At 43.8% G+C, this 20,997-nt stretch overlaps 1 protein-coding gene across 1 annotated transcript in view; it reads left to right on the forward strand.

The window, feature by feature from the left end:
* The first annotated feature begins 247 nt into the window (after positions 1-247).
* Positions 248-20,997, forward strand: part of ttyh2 (tweety family member 2) — a 60,150-nt gene continuing 39,400 nt past the window's right edge. The window contains exons 1-2 of the mRNA XM_080517380.1: positions 248-622; positions 16,847-17,019. Coding sequence (XP_080373506.1) covers positions 494-622; positions 16,847-17,019 — 302 coding nt within the window. The 5' untranslated portion in view covers positions 248-493. The remainder of the gene's footprint in view (positions 623-16,846; positions 17,020-20,997) is intronic.

Consider the following 20,997-nt stretch of genomic DNA (forward strand, 5'->3'; position numbering starts at 1 on the left):
GTGTTAATGTTTAAATTAACACACGGTGAATATAAAGCATGCATTTATTTCTGCTATAAACCAAAGTCTCATTCAAAAAAACTTAAAAGAATAAAAACAAAAAATATATATATGTCTGATAAGCGCGCTCCTGTATCTCCTCCTCTCTTGCGCCTGCTGTCGGTGCGCGCCCCCGCCGCTGTTTGGCCGTGCGCGTCTCGGAGCCTCGGAGAGTGTGTTTGAGTCCGGGCGCATGAAGACATGGAGGCAGAGTGATTTAGCTGTTAGTGGGGACAGATTAACAGGGAGAGAGGAGCCCTGCTCGGGTAGATCGGACTTTTCCTCTCGTGGTTCTGATGGTTCTTCACGTGCTTCGTGTCCGCTGCCTTTGTTTGAGGTGAGACTTCATCAGGACCTCCTGCGCACTGGACCACTTCAAGCCCTGAGTGGCTGATCCCGGATCAGAGCCCAACTTTTTTTTTTTTTTTTTTTTTTTTTATTTGTTTCCTTGGGGATGTCTTCGGCTCGGGTGGATTACATTGCGCCCTGGTGGACTTACTGGCTTCATAATTTCCCTCATATCAACCTGAGGTTTGAGCCTGCTGACAACAGCTTCCAGCCTGAAGATGGGAACTACCAGCAGGTCAGTGGAGGGACACAACGATGTGCTCCCGTGTCTCTTAACATCAGTGTTATGGTGATTTTTGCTGGTATTGGATTCAGATTGCAGTTTGAATACCAACAAAACTAATCAATACTCCATTAATCCCCTGATGAAAAATCGTTTTTTTTGCATCGATCCATCCTACTTGGAGGATGCTGAGGTGCAGCCACATTAAAGCACTCAGAGCTCCAAAGGTCTTGCTCAGGGACCCGTGGAGGCACACTGCTGTGGGATTCTAACCTTTGAACCCCCTATGCGAAGTATGCTTCTCTAGCTTTTTCTGCTGTCATAAACCAATCGACATGGCTGCTACATGTATGTAAGGCGCTTTATCCATCCACTGGGAGCAGTTTGGGCTTCAATGTCTCCTGCAAGGATACTTGGACATATAGAGTGTGGAGATCGGGAATTAAACCTACGACCTGATGATCGAAGGATGACCATCATTTGTGTTCAACATGAAACATCAACTCAGTTAAGACAGAAATATGGTTTCACACCACCTGTGCAGTCTGGACAACAAGTGAAAACTGGAAGATTGTTATTGCTGCACCCATCAGGTGGTTGACCTTCGATTTGAACTGCAGAACTTTCCAGACGTTTGATCCACGAATGGACCAAGAAACATCCTGGTTGAAGTAGTACTGAAGCAGGGTTTGGTGGTTGTGGCCCAGTTGGTAGAGTGGTCATCTCTCAGTCGGAAGTGTTTCCTGATCTCCACTGCCCACGTGACAAAATGTCCTTGAGCAAGACACTGAGCCTCAAACTGCTCTTATTGGATGGATCGTGTGCCTTACATGTCGCAGCCCACAGGCGTGAGAGAGGCAGGTTTGGGAACTGATAGTTCAGGACGTATCACCAGGGGTCCATGAGCAACACCCTTGACCCCCATCAGTTCCCTTGATTGCCACAATATGACCGTCAACCAAATCCTAGAAATGAAATTAGTTAATGTGGGGGTGAGGAAGGACTTAATAAAATACGATCAGTTAGTTTTAGTTGGTTCCCGTTTGGTTTGCTGGTCTGCTGAGAACTGTCTGCCTCAGTAGGCTTCCTCTACCAGTGACCTATGCCCTCTAATACCCAACTGCTACCCCCAAATGTCCAAATCATGCAACAACTGAAAGACATCAAACTAAAGTTCAAGTAAAACAGAATAACCCGCCAACAATATGTGTAAATGGCTCGTAAAGATGCCGCTCAACCATCTTTTATCCCACTTTATCCAACCACACACTCCTACGTTCACACCGAAGGGCAATTTAATGCCACCAGTTAACCTCACGTGCATGTTTTGGGGCAGTGGGAGGAAACCCACACAAGGCCCCCCCCCCCCCCCCCCCCCCCCCCCAAAGCTTCTTACAGTGATGCTGTTAACCACGGCGTCACCCAATGCAAGAGGATGTTGAATTTTCACCTGCTTCTTTAAGTGAACATCACAGTGATGGCTTGCCTGCAGAGCCAGAGCGTACACGCCCGCCAAACCGGGTAGCATTCGGCATTCATTTGCAGCGACGAAGAGGGGGGATCGGGAATCTGTTGGCATGGCATGTGCTTCACCCCCATGGGAGTCGGAGAGATTCCCTCGTCCCGCTCCAGAGGCGGCGACGAGACAGTTTCACACAGCTTTAGAGCGGGCTGGGATCAAGCCTTGGAAGGCTAATGACCTGAACACATGTCAGGTTTCATAAATGTTTCATGGTTTCACTCGTTAATTTTTCAGGGATGCAGCGCAGCTCCTGTCATAGTGAGTCGGTGTGGCGTTCATCTCGGTGGTCTCAAAGGTGGAGTCGTACAGAGTCCAGGCATCATTCTGTTTTTTGTCACCTTTAGATTTGAGACCAGTTTTACACTATGGTCATAATGATATCTAATAGTTCTAGTCTTTTCCTGTGACCTGACTGCTCAGGCAGTTTCCACTCATCTCCTACTGGAGAAGACAGAGGAGGAGGAGATGTTTCTCCTCTCATGCTGCCAGATTCTATTCTCAGTTGTTTCTGTGGGAGTAGAATCCCGGCTACGTGATGTTGGTCGGGCAGGTGAGGGGAATTCCCCCTTCCCACTGGTCCTACCGTCACTTCATCTCACCACCTCCTTATCGGACAAAGCTTCGCTCCCATTCCTGTGACGCCGGAGCTGATGCAAGGCCATTCATGGCGTTGCGGTCGTCCGCCGTCCTCCGTGGGCTGTCGGCCCTAATTCCAGGAACTGCCTCCTGTCTTGACTGCATTAGCCACAGTGGTAATGTGTTGTGTAAACATGTAAACAACCGGGGGGAGGGGGTAGAGCCATGGATGGAGAGGTGATACGTTGCTCTTTGCTGAGTTGAGCTATAGAGGGATGCAGTTAATGTTTCTAATGAAGTGCCTCGTAAAAGTGCCGTTAATTATTCCGGCTGGCAGGATCTAATACCAGCAGTAGTACTCTGGGCCAATGAACAATCTTTCTTTATGTGAAACGGCTTGTAAAGTCATGTTTTACAACCCTACTAAACTTTAGATGACGACGTTAATGAGAGTTTTATGTTGCTTTGAGCCGTCCCGGGGTGATTAACAGTAATTTCTGCAGTGAAGAGTTCACTTTAATGGAGCCAGGTGAAGTTGGTTCTGCGATAAAGGAACTGCTGAATCAATGCTTGTTTGTCCAGTCTGGCGAAAAGCATCGAGCCGTGCCTTTAACCCGGCTGCATGCTTCATCAGGAAATTGGTAATTGGCCGATCGTAGCGTGGGCAATCCCGGTGAAGTTCCTCTCTTGGCTTTGGAATGTAAGGGGGTCGGGATCTTCCACTGTTCTTTGTCTGTGTGTGTGTGTGTGTGTGTGTGTGTGTTTCTCACTCTGTTGGACACTGTTGTCATCAGGAATGTCTGTCAGCTGAATCATCTCACTGCAGGATTTTTTTCCCCCCAACTCTAATTTCAGTCTCCTGACAGTAATCAAGTCATTTCCATTTATCTGACGCTCATTTTTTTTTTTTTTTTGTGGGGGGGGGGACTCTATTGAGCGCTTTGTGGTAATCTCTATGCTTGAAGAACAAGTTCCTGAAGTATAATTTCACCGAGTTTCACTTTGTCTGTTCGTTTATGTGTAAGTGTTTATTGTGCAATCAGTGCAAGTCTGTTCATGTGTTTCTGTGTGATCCTTTCGCCCAAAATAGGACGGCGGCCTCGCTGTTCCTGTGTTTGTGTGCACGGGTGTGTGTCGAGCCAAACATGTGTAGGTCAGCAGGTCCCGGCACATCTGACTTCTCCTTTCGCAGCCATTTCCTGCTCGGTGACACCGGCGTGTTTGTGCCAGCTCCTCTCTATTCATTAACTCTCGATGTTGCGTTTTTCGAAAGTACATTTATGACAAAGACAGTCCCTCCAGCCGATTCTGATGTGGCCTTTGCAGGAATGACCACAGTCAGCAGTCATTCACAGTTTTAGAACTTTTCCTACTTTAACAGATAACCTAGCATGGACACTAACACACAGGTCACTTGGAATCGATAATCATCCAGTGTGTAGAAAAAAATCACTGGAACGTGAACCTGATCAAAACTATTCACTGAAGCCCCACTTTATTAATCCCAGAGGTGAAATTCTTAAACCCAACGGAGGCAGCTGCTATGTTAGGAGCTCAACCCATCCACTGGAAGCAATTTGGAGTTCAGTGTTTTGCTCAAGGACACTTCAACATGTGGACAGTGGGGTTTCACCACTGCAATATTGTGATGAGGTGTGTACCACCTTTACCAACCAAGCCATAGCTGACCCAACATTACGAAAACGCATTGTTTTTGCATTTTCATTTCAGTTTCAAGTATACACAACAACATTTTGGAATTGCACATTATACCCCCAATTTTAGGCTAAATGTTGATTTTATCGTACGACTTCCTGTTTACATGAGAACCTTTCAAGTGAAAATGGATGATTTTGTTCCAGAAAAGTTTCACTTTTACATGGCAATGTTTTGAAAACAATGTAGTTAGCATGCCAGACCACTAGTTGGTGCTGTAGTTTATTTTTCTAACAAAACCACTCACACACATGCACGCAGAGAGCAATACACCAAAACAAATTTACTACAGCAGAACACAGACATTTGTATGGACAGGCGACCAAGTTGGATTGTTATTATGGAGATTCAACTGTAAAACCACCAAGTCCTAGGAGAACATGGACTGGGAGTCATGACATTCTGGAGACCACCATTGTTCTTATTGTGCATCTACTGGGCATGTGCACAAGAACTATTTACTACGGCCATGGTGCTCGTGTACAATAGGGGCATTTCAGAAAAGTCACGTCTTACCAAGTTTCCACACAGATGGAGTCAGATCGTTTTCAAAAAGCGTCTCCGGGCACGTTGCGATACACCCGAGGAAGCATTTTCTCAGGAAATATCTGGAAGAAAAGCCACTGAGGCAGACAGTCTGAGTGTATTAAGAATGTGTGCCTGCTCCTGTAATTGAATAGTATGTCTGAGGCTTTTTCATTTCACCCATATCATCCTAAACCGCAGTAATAACTAGATAAAAGCTTTCACTAGTGTGAGGCAGACTTAAAAAGAGATTTCAGGTGAGACGTGCTGTTTTATCAAGGGCAAATGGAGCCAATACAGACCAAAAACTTTTTTATTCTTCCGTGTTGAGTGCAGACAAATGCATCCTAATCAGCTGTAATTAGCTCCACGTTTAAGCAATAAAGCAGAATTATTCCTGCATTATTTCTGGAAATTACTAGCAAGCTAATGCTGTCAATTCCAATAAGCTAGTTGGAAAAACAAGTTGAAGAAGAAAAAATGCATGGGGGACAGCAGTGATAATTCTCTGTACTTCCAAACACTTTCATATGCAAATCCATGATTCCACTTCACCCTGCAGACACTGCAGCTCGATAGTATGGATCGTAGCAGCCGTGCAGCAGGTTTTCCAGACTGAGCAGATAATCTCATAGAAATTATCAGCTGGAGTCATGATTCAACTCTCATTGGTTCAAATCTGAGCTTAAGGACCTTTTGTAAAGAGCTTGCATGTTCTACCTGACCATTTATACATTTATTATAAATGTAACTTTGCATCTAGTTTTCTTTACCGACATTCAAGACTGAACCCAAGACACCACCAAGCTTTATTTAATGAGCTTCAACACAGAGTTAACAATAAAGTGAAAAGCGCCTGAATGGTTGTTTGGAGTTCTTCAAACAGACAATATGACAAGAACATCTCCAGAAACGCCTTCTGCATCAGAGCTTTCCTTTCACCGTTGCATAAAACATCAGGGAATTGTTCTGCATGTCTGTGTCTCTTTAGCATTTCTCCTTTGTGGGCAGATGGGAGCATTTCTCCACGCTGCAACTCCACCTGGGGCAAGGTGAGGATATTTTCAATGCTGAGCACAAGGCTCCATTTACACATTTAAAATACTTGAATTTTTGCAGACGAGTCTTCAATCAAATGTTTTTTGGTTTTGTTTTATTGAGTGTACAGAGAAATGAGTTGTCAGGAACGTCTGTAGTAAACACCAGCACATCAAAACACAAACCGTGGGCAGTTCCCAGATCTCATCTCAACTTGTCAAAATGTAAATATCAAAACAAGCAAAGTTTTTCCTCTTCGTGTGTGTTTGATTTGATTCATATCTATCCATCCATCCATCCTACTTCTATTCCTCTTATATTCACTTTATATTTTATTTAGCTGCATGATTTCCAGTAATTGCATCCCATTTTACAACTAAACACACCTCCCGCACTGATGCATGCACTATGTTTTGTTTGTGTATTAGAGGAGGGGGGGGGAATCATGTACACCACCAGCAAAAAATCCATTATCTGCTCCTCTCTCACAGACGCTTTGATTGCACTGGAAATTTAGTAACTCGGATTGCCTCCTCCTCGAGAAAATCAATTTGAAATGTGTCGCTGTTGATTCCCACGGTACCCGTCCTTCTTCAGCCTCGCTGCCTGTTTGTGATTGCTTAAACAGTGATTCGCCTCGTTCTCGGCCTCTCTCCGCATTTATGATGTCTTCGTCTGTCTTCCCCGTTTGCATTCTGCACCCACGTTTAAAAAAACTCGGTGACGGTGCCCCCGCTGGCTCTCCAGAAGGTCATTAACCTCAATCTGTCTCCGTAATGCATGAAGCCGGTGATTAGCATCACCTGATTGGCTTGATGGTATGGCCAAGGTCTGTGGTAATAGGGTGGCCCGTCCGTCCTTCCCTCTGATCTAACAACGTCTCAACAGGCTTTGACGGGTCCTCCTGCGATCTGTTGGCTTTTCAGTGTCATAATCTTCGTCGGACTGAAATGAAAGTGTTGATTCCTCCGAGCTGGGCGAAGTAGGACAAATCGATTCCCGAAGCGACACTCCAACAACAATAGGAAGTGCGCTCTTCCCTGGAAGCGGTTTTGGGGGGCGGGGAGGTTTTTTTCTTTGTTGTGGGTGTGTTGATTCACAATCAAGAAACCCCCCCCCCCATGTCCCCCAAGGGAAGGGATGGAGCTCCGGATTGAGAAAAAGGCCGTTAAGGAAGTGGCAATAACGCACGTCGCTGCACATGGACGACTTCAGCCTGCACAGAGGAGCAGTGAGGGGGAAGATTTCACCAAACTACACGAGTAAACTGCACCAATGACAGTGACAAGTACCAACAACGGTTGGAATACTACTAGAGTAGTTGTTATCATTGTCGGACTGTCCACCCGCCGTGATGCGGCATTTACCACAGGATTCTGGGAAACGATGAAGAGTTTATCGTGAAGAGGGTCTATGGACATGCTCCCTCAGGAGAACATTCAGGGCATATTAAAGCATCAAGTACACAGAAAATATGAGCGAGAAATCTCTGCTCTGGACACAGAAGTGTGCTTCTTGTGCCGTTTACAGAATAATGAAAATGAGTGAAACGGTAAAAATGTCGTTGTTGTTTTGAGTGTCCATTTATACGACAACGGTGCTCCGGGCCACTGTAATGACACTTTTGTGTGAGTAATAAACAGGCGACCTCCGGAGTGGCATGACTCCCATATTCTACTTTTATCACCCATATTAGGAGTGTTATCGTCGAGATTCTCCTCTAAAAGCATCCAATTCCTCATCTGTCCATATGTATGTCAAGTACTACTGCTTACATTTATACCATATTGTTCTCTGTATGCATGCATGTGTGGTTTAATTTCAACAACAACCAACAGCGCCACCTCGTTGCCTGGCAAGCTCATTACATTGTTTTCAGAATCTCTGCCATTAATAACTAAACTTTTTCAAAGCAATTGAACCGTTGTCACTCTGAACATTTTCATGTCAACGGGACCGAAGACCTGTTAGAAGAGCACATAATACACCCTACAATCTGTTATAGAACATATAAGGACTCCATGGATTTTCTGATTGGGGTTCGAGCTCCTCGATAACCTGGCCACTCCCCAGTAGGCTCTTCAGGAAAAAGCCCCTGGAACTGAAATATGTGTGGCAGAGCCACGATTAATGAACCATTGAATGGTAAAACTGTAAGCAATATAGTTATGTGACTCACACTCGTCCTTCAAAAGACTGTTATCATGCATCTCGACTTGCTTGTCATCTGCAGCTGTCGTTAAGACGCTCTTTAAATTTCATCTGTTCCACTGCATTGCTGGTGTTTCCCACCCAGGTCTTGGTATTTCCCTGATACACTGTAATGGGTTTGTACTATGTTGCAACCGCGGAGCCCCCCTCTCTTTCTCTCTCCTTGGTTCATTTTATTCCTCTTCTCATTTATGTCCCATGGGCCTGCTTGCTGGGACTTAATGGTGTCCCAGCTGTGAACATGGGCTGGCCCAGCCGAGTGCACTGTGCCGGAAAGGGCCGTGGTCCCCGGGGCATTCACCCAGTGCATGAAGCAGGGGGAGGATGAGCGGGAGGAAGAGGGGGAGGAGCGTCACGAGGTGGGCCGCTTCATTGATCTGCAGGAAGGCGACTTTTAGAAGTCTGTGTTTAGTTCAATTCAAGTCCTTTTTTTTTTTTATATCGCACCAAATACAACATAGTCATCTGAAGGCACTTTTACAGAGAAAAACCCACCAAACCTACATGAGCAAGTAGAGGAGATGGGGGGAAAGGAAATACTCCCTTTTAACAGGAAGAAATGTGCAGAACCACAGAAAATAACTGCACTCAAGACAGTTTAGTAAAGAACCTGATCCCCTGTTGCCATCAAAAAAAGAAATTGAGTTGAGTGGAACCTTTGTCACTTGAATTTTGAATTTGAGTTTGAATGCATTTCGGTGTGTTTTCCTCCTCTTAAGTGTGAAAAATAACCAAATAATGTCAGATTGAGAACTTTCAGCGTATAATGGTGCCGAGAAATAGCAGGACTCCCTTTGAATCTGGCTACAATAAACCTGCAATATTTCTATATTTGTAGAAGAGATGATACTCACTTTACAATCATCTTTCAATCTGTGTGTGTTTGTGTTTTTCAATTTTCATCATTTATCAACAGATTTCTATTGTGTTTGCTTGTTTCTGCTTTGAAATCCGTAGTGGGAGTCCCCAACTGTTACCATTCTGAGTTCAGATCATCATATACTTGTTATGGCATTAGAATCAAGAGTTTAGGACATTTATTTGTTACCAAGTGAAAGTGAGGTAAGGAAACATGAGTGCTCGGTTCAGTGATCGACAGCACAAACAAAGAAGGGGTCAGTAAACAAGCAAAGTGTGGGACAACAGGACGGACTCCGAAATGGTGATTATGGGAAACACCACAAAATCTTTCACTGAGTAGCCTCAATCACTTCTTGATGTGTTTTTAAATGATCCACCGAGAGACATGAAGAGCAGAGCGACGAGACACCTGGAACAAGAGGAGAGTTTGTAACCAGCCACAGTGTCGATTGTCAACCTGAACATAGAGATGAAGGCTGAACATGACTCGACTGCACGACATCTATCGGGCAAACATATAATAAGTAATGAGGACTTTAATGTTGCTAAGACACCAGAGAGGAGAAATTTGAAAATGCAGACTCATCTTTGACGTGTGGACAGACAAGATTTGTTGAAAACGATGGCGCCATCGCCCCACGTGCTCGTGTGAACAGGGTCTGAACAGGGTCTGAACCAAGGTAGCATACAGAGGTCACGCTCCCTCTTTGGATTTGAACGATTTTTTTTGATGACGCCTTTTAAGCTGGACTTCTCGTCGTCCACGTCTTCTCCTCTCGCTCAGTGGACCTGACGTCCGTTAAATCCCCGTCATGTTAAAGGAAAATCACTGTCCGTTCAGGCTCCACTCGCAGCGCCTGGAGTCTCGACTCCACCGACGCACAGCTGTCCACCACCTGCTGTGGATCGGCCGCCAAAGACACTCCACGTCGCTTAGCGTGTGTTTAGCAGCCATCCGAGTTGGTGGGATTCCTCTTCGTACACGACTTAGCCTTGCTCAACGGATGCACTGTGGCAGATGGAGGTGCTTTCTATCTTTATGTTTTAATTATGGCCGCCACTTGTGTATTAAAAATTGATTTTTAACGGGAGCTCAGCATAAGGCGCTCTCTGTGTAGCACTTCTGCTGTTGTGAGTTTGCATCTGTCCTGACGCACAGCACGTCTTCCCTCTTATTCCCCTCTGCCTCGGTAAAAGCAGCGGTGGAGTGCTCATCTGGAGGCCTGTAGATTCAGGTCAGACTTTCGTCTTTCAAACAAGGAAATCAAACATCTGGTAAGATGTTTTCCAACGGACAAACAAAAAAAAAACAACAACCTCCTCTGATTAAAAAAAGCTGCACGAGCACGGCGCTTCAATTATAAGCATCTCTTTTAAGCATTGAAGATGCTCTCCGTGTTGCTTTTCGCATCGTCTCACCAAAGTTATTCGACTTTTTCTCCAAAGTTCTCTGAGGTTTCTTCCTTTAAACGTGCCTGTATTTGTTATGTTTTTCCAGATGGCTTTGTAATAGCCTATTTCAGCATCGCTGTCCGTTTATCTCACCGTCCCATCTGTGCTGTCATCCTCCCACTGGCTTTCATCATACCTCTGATGAGACTCTGGGGGGAGGAGGGGCGGAGGTGGTGGAGGTATAAATGACTCATTCGGTGGCCTCTGGGTCATTTCTGCCCCGGGTTATTACTGCCTCATTATGCTTCCCTCTTTGTCCTGGACGGTGTGTGTGCCCCCCCCCCCACTCCCTGTGTTTATTCCTTTGTCCCTGCACTGTTTGAATATAATTCATCCGCTGCATTTCATGCTATCGCAGTTCATTCCTGCAAGTTTGAATCGGTGATGCGTTCTTATCAGTTCCCTGGCTTCTTAGTTAAAAAGTCTTGAATTATCAGACGAATACATTTTTGTATCACTGTTCAAAAACACCGAAATCCTACAAAGGAGGGATTATTTTCACGTTCTGTGTAGTAAATGATGGTTAAGTCAAGCCCCATTTACACAACACTGTTTTGAAAACGATCACGGAAACTGCAGAAACGATGTAGTTAGCGCGTTGGGCCACTAGTGAGTGCTGTTGTTTATTCTTGCAATGAAACCACACACACATGCTCAGAAAACAATAGCTGTAAACATCAACAATGTAAGTACTCGGACACTTGTATGGACAGACGACTAAACCGGATCGTTATTACGGTTTTATAGTTATTAAACTACCAAGTCCCAGGACAATATGGGCTGGGAGTTATGACACTCTGGAAGCTACCATTGTTATCCATCTACTGAGCATGTGCAGAAGAACTATTGACTACGACCATGGTGCCCATGCACAGCAGCAGCATTTAAGCAAAGTACATTTTACCTAATTTCCACGGAGACGGACCCACCAAAACGCTACCATAGTTTTCTGTTTCGGTTTTCACTTGAAAACGGGGCCTTTATGACTGCCCCATATCCGCGTGAGCCAATAATCCCTGTGAGAAATGGTTTTACTGTATACGCTTGTATGCTTGCTGAGTTCACCTATGTGTCATCACTCAAATCAGTCCATTAGTCACAGCTGGGGAGAGGGCTCATATCTGATCTCGTCGTCGTCGTCGTGTGTGTGTGTGTGTGTGTGTGTGTGTGTGTGTGTGTGTGTGTGTGTGTGTGTGTGTGTGTGTGTGTGTGTGTGTGTGTGTGTTCTCCAACCAACACTGACATTCTTGGGTTTGCTTGGCATTTCTGGGATATTGTAGTATTACGCAACTTTGCAGCCTCGGGGCAAAGTTATCCACGATGGGATTGTAACGGGAGAGAAAGTGGGACGCCGGCGCTCCGGTAGCCTGTGGAGACTCAGTGACTCTCGCAGTCCCGTTATGAATGCAGACACACACTTTGTCATTTTGCCAGTCTTTGCCCACCTCGGCATGTCCCTCCATTGTGTCTTCACTCTGTCACATCCCCACCCTGCTGTCTGGCTGTCCTCATTACCTACAGTCTTCCCTTTTATCACTCTGTCACTCTCTCTTTGTGTCTCCTCCTCCTTCGCTCGCCTCCCTCCCTTTCTTTCCTGTGTCATTGCCTCCGGCCTCGTGCTCGCCCCACCCCCCGGTCTACAGGGAGGAACTGAGGGGGGAAACAAAAGGGAGGAGACGGCTCAGCTTTTTGAGTTAGCGGGGAGAAGGATGTTAACACATCCAGGCTGCTTTGATGGGAAACGGCTCAGACCTCATTTGCGTAGCAGTGAAGTGGTCAGAGCTGCGGATTTGATTTTCACCGAGGATTGAATGTGTGTCCACTTTGGTCAGTGAAAGATAAATGATCTTTCTCCAAACTTAATGGATGGTTGGTGTACTTGGGACGTGATGGGTCCAGGATGGGCTAGTGTGTGTGTGTGTGCGTGTGCGTGTGCGTGTGTGCGTACGTGTGTGTGTCTTTCCACTGAATGGATGCTACATAATTCAAAAGCCATTATTTTTGCACCCTGCTATGGCAAAAGAAAGAACAGTAGAGAGAAGAAGGCAGAGTGTTGTGCTGCCTATGGCTGCTTTTAAAGCTACCGTTGAATAAGAAGGTTTTTTTTTTTCAAAACAAATACATTTGTGACCTCCTTCCTGAGTCCCATGCATTTTTTAAACTACATACTGCATTTTAAAGGGATTAAAACTCCCATAATACCATGAAACGTCCCTTCCAGTTCAATATAGAGTATTGCTTGCTTGCTTCTTATGGCTCATGTGCAGGATTTCCCAGCCAGGTCTCCCAACTGTGAACCACTTTTTTCTTTCTTTACCGCTCTGCCCTTTTCTTCTACATTCCCTCTATTCTCTGCATTGCCTGGCTGCAGAGGAATCACAAGACAGAGGCATGGCAGTTCAAACGAGCCTGTCACATGCTGCTCAATTCAAATAGCCTGCGATAATTCGCCCTTTCAATCGTCATCCCTCCCTGGTGCAAAGGCACCAACTAACCTGCACAATGAGAGCGGCTGGGTGGCCCAGTGTTTGTGCGTTCCGCCGAACCCCCCCCCCCCCCCCCTTTCTTCCTCCCCTGCTGGACGATCTCAAAGCTGAATCCCACCCATCCCCCCTTGCATTTGTATTATCCACCTGCGTCCCGCATCTCCATCTCATTTTGCAGCGTTCACCTCAATTACACCCAGTTTGTGCCAAGTCTCATTATTCAAGAAGCCCCACAACCGCCAGAAGATGAGACAGAGGAGCTTCTCGCTCTCTCTTTGTCTCTCTGTCTCACCTTGGTGTACGCTGTCATCCATCTGTCTCTGAGCTCGCCAATTAACACACTTACAGTCCCGGGCTTTTTCGCGGAGACCTACATTTGCATCCATTTGGGAAAGTTGTGCACTCTCAACCTTCTGTTACACCTTTGTCTTAAAGGTGCAGTACGTAATATAGAAACAAGTGGTGGTCTGGAGGTTAAGGAAGCGGCTTTAACCAAAGGTTTGTTGGTATGAATCCAACATGACTAAGCTGATCCTGAGGTCACAAAAGTGGCCTTGAGCTCTCCCAGAGCTCACAGATTGCCACTGTGGGTCCCTGAGCGTGATGCTTGACCCTCAGCAGCTCCCTGAGCCCTGCACCGTGGCAACCGCCTGCTCCTAGCACGTCTAGTTAAGACTGACTATGAAAATGATGGGTTAAAGGGAGAAGGGATTTTTAAGAGGGGATCAGTAAAATGAGTTTCTGTGTTTCTAGGTGGAAGACCTGGCACACCTTCAGAAACCTTTCTCTTATAAGATTTATGGAATATCATTTCTGTGCTGTGGATGGCAGTAATAAGTCGTCCAATCAGCATTCAGTCCAACCAACCGACCAACCCAACTGACCCACCGAACAACTGTCCATCCACCCATCCTACTATTTTAACTGTTTGGTGAAAACATGGGAGTAGTACATAAAAATATAAAAACATTAAAAAAAAGATTATAGGGGATATTTAATTCAGGAAAATTTTAAATAGCTGGCATGATGTCTCTAAAGCTGAAGACTAAAAGGACTAACAAATAGGGCAGACGTGCGTTGCCCTGTACACGAAAGGCTTTTAAAGGCATGAAATGGTGAAGAGGAGAAAAAAAAAACAACATAAAAAACATCTGTTTTTAATGGAGTAACATGAAGATGTCAGATGTGAAGTTTGGCAGAAGGTTCGCTATCAAAACTTGTCTGGAGGGTCATGTGTCGTTTGCATATATATACTGTCGCCAGCCTTCTGAAGACTACTGAATTTGCCTTGCATTTTATAGCAGTCATCGAGATAATCCTGCTGATTCCTCTATTTGTGCATACGAAGTCCACCTCTGGACGCGTGAGGAACACGTGGCTCAGCGCCAGAAAGATTGAAGGCAAACCAAAAAGGAAGAGTAAGAGGTACAGTGCTTGAATAAACCCATCAGCTCACAGATGGATGCAGAAATCGTTCGACGCTGATTCCAGCGGTCCTGTTGCTATTTTCGTCGCCGCGCTCGTATCTGGAGGAAGGCAGAAAGGGGGCAAATAGAGGGAATGAGAGGCAGGCTGGGAGCAGGGGAACATGTGGAGATCTGCCTTCCAGCTGGAGGCGGGAACCCGCAAAGCTGCGGGCCTTGTTTTCAGAGACGGTGCAGACATGCTCATTTGCAGTTATTTGTCTCTACGTCATGTGTGAATTAGACCTTGTTTCAAATTGTACCACATTTTACTATAAACTTTTTAAGTGTACATGCTAATATTTAATGTAATCTTCACTATGAAACATTAAAATTGTGGTTATTCTTGACTAAATTATCTTTACTTGCAATAATGTCTAAAATGTGGTTGAATACCAACATTTTAAATGATTTACCTTTATTGCTGTTGAGTTACATTGTCATCAGGATGTTTAATTCAGAGATCTGAAGGCATTTTTTTATATATTTTTTATTTTTTTAGTGCGCACGTTCTCACATTGGTTTTCCCCAGGTTCCCTCCACAGTCCAAAAACTTGTTTTTGAGGTTAATTTGCGACTCTTCGGCCTTGTTTACGCAATGTTTTCAGGTGAAAAATGTTTCAGAAAATATGGACTGGGAGTCATGACACTCAAGGCCGCCATTGTTATTATTATCCAGCTGCTCGTTCATGTGCAGAAGAACGATTTACTACTGCCGTGGTGTATGGAGGAGCAGCGTTTCAGGAAAGTTGCGTTTCCCTGGTTTCCACAGACAGAGTCATAGCATTTTCAAAAAGAAACACCCAAACTGCTATGAAATTCTTCTGTTCTCACTTTGAAAAGGTTGCCCGTAAAACATGGGCTCAGAATTATTTTGTAAGTTGTGTGTCTCAACAAGTCAAGGTCAAACTTGTTTATCGAGCGGCAGTGTGAGAATGTATAAGCCTTTTTGGCTCTCATTCGTGAACCTTGTTGCAGAATTGTTGAACTATTTGGTGCAGAAGTGTTAGTCCTTCAGCAGCCAGGTGCTTTTTGGATACCAAAGAATACATGCAAGTGAGCATCTTTAATAAAGTTGTAAAAATAAAAGAAAGTGAGGGTAATTGACCGGAATAGATGGAAAAGTCTCTGCAGCTCTGCTGTTTCTCACTGACCCTGAACGAGCCCACGTTGTTCCAAAAAGAGGATTTTTTGTTGTTTTTTTTGTTTGTTTTGTTTTGATTTTTGATTGCTGTCTGTGGGAGCGCACTCATGCTGTTAAAGCTGTAGCTCTGAAGGTTTTGTCAGAAATGGATTGCTGTGCATATAAAATGTTGTTTGTGAATCGAAATGGCTTGGTTTCATTCTGACGTCTGTATTTCAAAGTTTGTTGTAATTCTTGTCAGTCCTTTCAAGCAGAGAACATCACTTTTAATGTCAACGGAAAGGAGTTTTCAGGAGCCGCACTGTTACTTTATAAGCTTAATGTCGAGAAAGGACTGAGTGAGCTGTAATTGGTCAAATGTAGCTCAAATCATGAGCAGCTGGAAAACAAACTTGGCAGTATATGAATGAACAGTCAGTGTCTGACATATGGAAAAAGCTGCATTTTATTGGTTTCAATGAAACATATTTAAACCAGTAAGATGAACTCACATTTGTTCTGGTGAAATGAGCAAAAACAAATACTAAATAATAAAAGATTAAACTGGGTATTTGTAAAAGATTTCTTCATTTAATTTCTAACTCATTCAGAAATAGTAACGCTAGCTAACTACTGAAAAATTAATAAAACAAGTGAATTAATTGTTGTCATATTAATATGTTTGACGTTTGAAATATAGTACCTTTGGATGTAGTAAAGCAGTGTGAAAAACAGTCCTTGGTATACTGTATGGGTTCATGGGATACTCTAAAAATATCTTAAAAATGACAGTATTTTCCAAAAATATCATTGTGTTGTCAAAAACAAAACGTTTTACTGTATAGGCATGGTCAAAAATATCCCAGGATGCAGGTACGGTCAAAGATGCTGCTGCTCTTTACAGTAACATTCTGTACCTGATGGCATTTGAGAAGATATCACAACTATTTACTTACATTGTTTTCAGAACTCAAGATGAAAAAAAAACATTCATTGCATTGTATTGTTCTCACCAAGGTTCTGCCATTTGTACCACGCTATTGCGGTATTTGATGGCTTCCACTCTCCCAGGTTCTCCAGTAAAACATACAGTTACAATCTGGTTTGAATAGTTTTAGAACACAGTAACACTATAAAGGCTTTTTTTAATGACTTACTGCAGCTCTAACAGAGTTTTTAACCAAATGATAAATAAAAAAATAAAAAAATGCTGCTTGTTGGTTTCATGGCTCTCATCCTCCATCTTCTCTCATGTCTCTGCAGTCTCTTATTTTCCTGGGCTGCGTGGCGGCCACGGGACTCGGCCTCAACCTGCTGTGTCTGGCCATCTACCTGAGCTGCCTGTGCTGCTGCCGGAAAGACGAGGAGGACGAGAGCAAGAAGCCCAACTCCTGCTGCGTCACCTGGTCGGCCGTGGCCGCCGGACTCGTCACCTGGTGAGTGAATCAAACCCCCCCCCCCCCCCCCCCCCCCCCCTCCCCCCACCGCCACATTTTACTGACTTCTCCACGTCAGGTAGACTCTGTTTAGATTCTCCCGGCTCTCGCTGCCTCTGCACGCCTGTCAGTCCAACTCCTCCCTCCTGAGACGGCGGCGGTTTGCACCCCTGCATATACTAGTGATTTGAGCATGTTACTTTCTCCCTTTCACGGGATCTTCGTTTGATCTGTCTCTGCACACTCTGCGGTCCTCCTCAGGCTCTGATGCAGATTAAAATCTCTGATCAGTTACCTTTTGTGAATTGTTCTGTGATTTCTGCTTTGGCACAGGAAGACTTGCACATGTTTGGACATGTTTTGTTTTTTGTTTTGTTTTTTAATCCCTGGAGCTTCTTGCCTATGATTACATGGAAAATTGGCAGTATTTTTTTATATTTTCCTCCGCCACAGCAAATAACAAAATGATCCTGTTGGCATCCTGACACTCTCCACATGTTGTGGAGGAAATCATCCTGATGTGGGTGTTTTGGCCTTTGGAGAGTGTAAATGTGCCGGGTGTCCTGCCGCAAGACTTTATCATTATACTGCAAGACCTTCCATTATCACAAAATTACCATTCACTAAGAGGTCATATTTGTAATACGTAGTTTCATTCAACTGAATCCTGAAAAAAAACCTTGTCATTTTTCTGTAATATTGTTTTTTGTTGTAGTTTTATAGTTGACAGTCACAGTAACAACAGATTTTGTCACTCAAAAAATCTGAATGTCGTAAATTAATCATTTATACTTTATATTGATCAAAGTAAATAGATAAAATAATTGTTCGAGGTGCGGTGCACAAAAACAATATAGTTTAATATATGAGTTAATGGGACATGATGTGCAAATAAAGTACAGATATATTTCTCTAACTAGCTAGCTAAATAAAATAAATAGTAAATTACCTTTATATTGTGTTCCATTAAAACATTGTGAGAAGAAAATCTGTCTATAAAGTTGAATTTATGCGTATGAGGTGCTGAAAAGGGGAAAACAAGAAATAGCTATACTGTATTGAGCATGAATATTTCTACTATTTATCCCACACAATGTATTTGTATACCAATACATTGCAGGTTCATTATACATCCGTGTTCTGGTTTGGACTCTTAGCGTGCTTGTAAATAACATTTCTCCCAGCTAAATGCCGCACGCCTCAGCGAGCATATGATGAAAGTTCATCGAGCTCCGCTGACTTATTAGAATAAATGTAGTTTATATTGCCGAGAGGGAAATGTAACACAGTGCGATTGCGGAGAACAGAAGGTTATTTATGGTGAGTTTCAGCTTCTCGTGTCGGCATCAAAACAGAAATCTGACCTCAAATATGTTTTATTAATGTGCAAGGAAGCTTTCTGTGTTAAATGAAGTGGATGAATGGTTAAAATCAGGCTTTTTAAAAAAAAAAAAAAAAAAAGAAAATGTATAGACAGATAGATAGATGTTTTTGTTGTTTCAGATTCTATCTGGCCCAGTGTTTCCCTTCGGATTTAACCGCCGAGGAGCGCTGCGTTAGTCCTGATTTGTTTTGGCTCCAGGCTGCTGGATCTCATCAAGTTCGTGGCGAGCCGAAAACTTTCTTGATGTCAAGTGACATCGGTTTGGCTGGAATATACGAGCCGACTAATGATATCAGCGATATAGCCTTCAGCTGGCAATTCAGAGCCGTTTTTACATTTAACCTTCAGCCGGTGTGTCAGAATCGGAGGATGGACCGACGCTGCAGCTCACAGACATCCACTTCTTAACTAAATGCCCACGTACAGTTTGTAATAAAGTCAGAAAAGCACGTGGACGGACGCAGTAGACATACGTCATTAAGAGGAAGCCCGATGATGTGCTGCCCTCACAAGGCATAGCATTCTATTTATCTGACTGCGGAGTAGATATTCAACCCCAGTCACCAGTGGGAAGAAATAATTTAATCCTCGGGATAAGTTTATTATCAAGCGTGCGTCCCGGTTTTGGGAAGTAATGAGAAAATCATGCAGCGTCACTATCGAATAAGCTTTTGTTTGATATCACAAGAGGTTAATCATGCTGATGGATCATTCTGTAAAACTGGGTTCAGCATCACGCTTCCTGGAAAACAGTTAGAGATAATGCTGGGATCGGAAATGAAAGGCAATGACAGACGTTTTTAGTGGTTGTTAATGATTAAACTGAGGTTAAACTTACTCGCTCGATAACAGTGAGTGAATTAGGTTAGAAAAAGGAATGTCAGTTCAGGGTTCAGTCTGATTCTGCATTTTCTCCCTGTGCGTGCTCCTGGTTTCCAGCTCATGTGCATTTATTGCGCCCATTGCAGAAAAGTTTTGCGTTTTCACGACACTGTTTTGAAAACGATGTCCGTTTAGATGGAAATGGCAGAACTATTTATCACAGTCGCGGTGAGCATGTGGCGTATCAATTTTCACCCCCGATTCTACTGAGCAATTTCGAAAAGTCCTTTTCTCTCGAAGAGACGGAGTCGGAGCGTTTTGAAAACGTTACATTTTCCCCTGTTAACTTTTCCTCAATCAGTGGTTTCCGCCTTGATTTGGGAAAATTAGTTCATAAATGTTCTTGAACCCTGAATGGCAATGCTCGAAGATATTTTTTACGACAGTGACGCCTCACATTTAGTCACATCATCGCCGTGTTGTTTCTCCCGTTCAGCTATTTTAAAGAGCTTTTGAGTTTTACAGGTTCAACCTGGGTGCTAAAAGCTCGGTGACAAACACCTTCCATGTCAGATTACCCCCTGAATCGCTCGCCACTGAAGCACTAATCGCGCCAGACTTAAGCTTACATGTCACACGTTCGCACCGTTGTCTGTCAAATGGTTTCCATTGTGTTTCATTATTCGCGTGCTCCTTCTGAAATTGTCTCATTCGAGCCCCTCGTTTAAAATGGAAGAGTGAAAATGAAGCTGAAAGCAGGGAGTGTGTGATGGATGGTGTGCACTGACACGCTGGATATTTGTCAAGCTGCTGTTGTGTTTTGACTCGACGGATGTTGTTAGGCGATCTCGAGAGTCCTTATAAACTGATTGCTTGGCTTGCAGATGGCTTTTCTTTTTTGTTTTTAATAAGCCTGCCTTGAAGAATGACACATTTTATTGAGAATTTGAGAAAGAAGTCGTTCAGGTTTTCCAATCGCAGTCATTAGAAACATTATTTCTAGAGGATACTGCTCCTGCAGTGTGTTTGGATTGATTTTGGATTGAGTGACACTGACGCAGTCTGAGCTTCTCACATAAAGCTTCTACACATTACAAAACTGTTTTCTTCTGCACCGAGTTGAATACAAAATCGTACTGATAGGCACCAAAAACAGCATAGTTCTGTCTCCTGTTTCGATTCTTCCCAATTCAACTTCAGTTTGATGTCCATGTGAATATTATTATACAAGACATTAAGGCCCCGTTTACATGGCAAGTGAAAATTTTGGGGTTTTCGTTTCAGGAAAGGTTCACGTTTATGATGTCGGTGTGCTTTCAATAAGTTGTCTCCTGCCATTTCCATGAAGTTGGGAATCGGAGCATTTCTTTAAAGTTGCTTTTTCCTCACAGGCGGCATCGTAGTGTTTTCAAAAAGTTCCATTTTCCCCACTTCCATAGAGATGGAGTTGAAGTGTTTTCAATAGGTTGCATTTTCACCTGTCTCCATGGAAATGGCATCTGAGTTAGTATTGGTTTTTTTGGGGGGGGGTTTTCCAAAATGTTTTGCTTTCTCTGTTTCCATGGAGGCAGAGTCAGAGCTTTTAAAAAAAAAAAAAAAAAAAAAAGTTGCCTTTACCATTTCGATGGAGTTGGAGCATTTTGAAAAAGTTTTCATTGGCTCTGGGCACCGTTGTCATAGAAACGGACCCCCAAAAAACTCAACGGAAGTTTTCTGCTATCACGTAAAATTGTCTGAATGCTGAAGTGTGTGCGGCATTGCTCGATGCTATG

This window comes from Blennius ocellaris (assembly GCF_963422515.1).
Source record: "Blennius ocellaris genome assembly, chromosome: 21".
In the NCBI taxonomy this organism is placed as follows: domain Eukaryota; kingdom Metazoa; phylum Chordata; class Actinopteri; order Blenniiformes; family Blenniidae; genus Blennius; species Blennius ocellaris.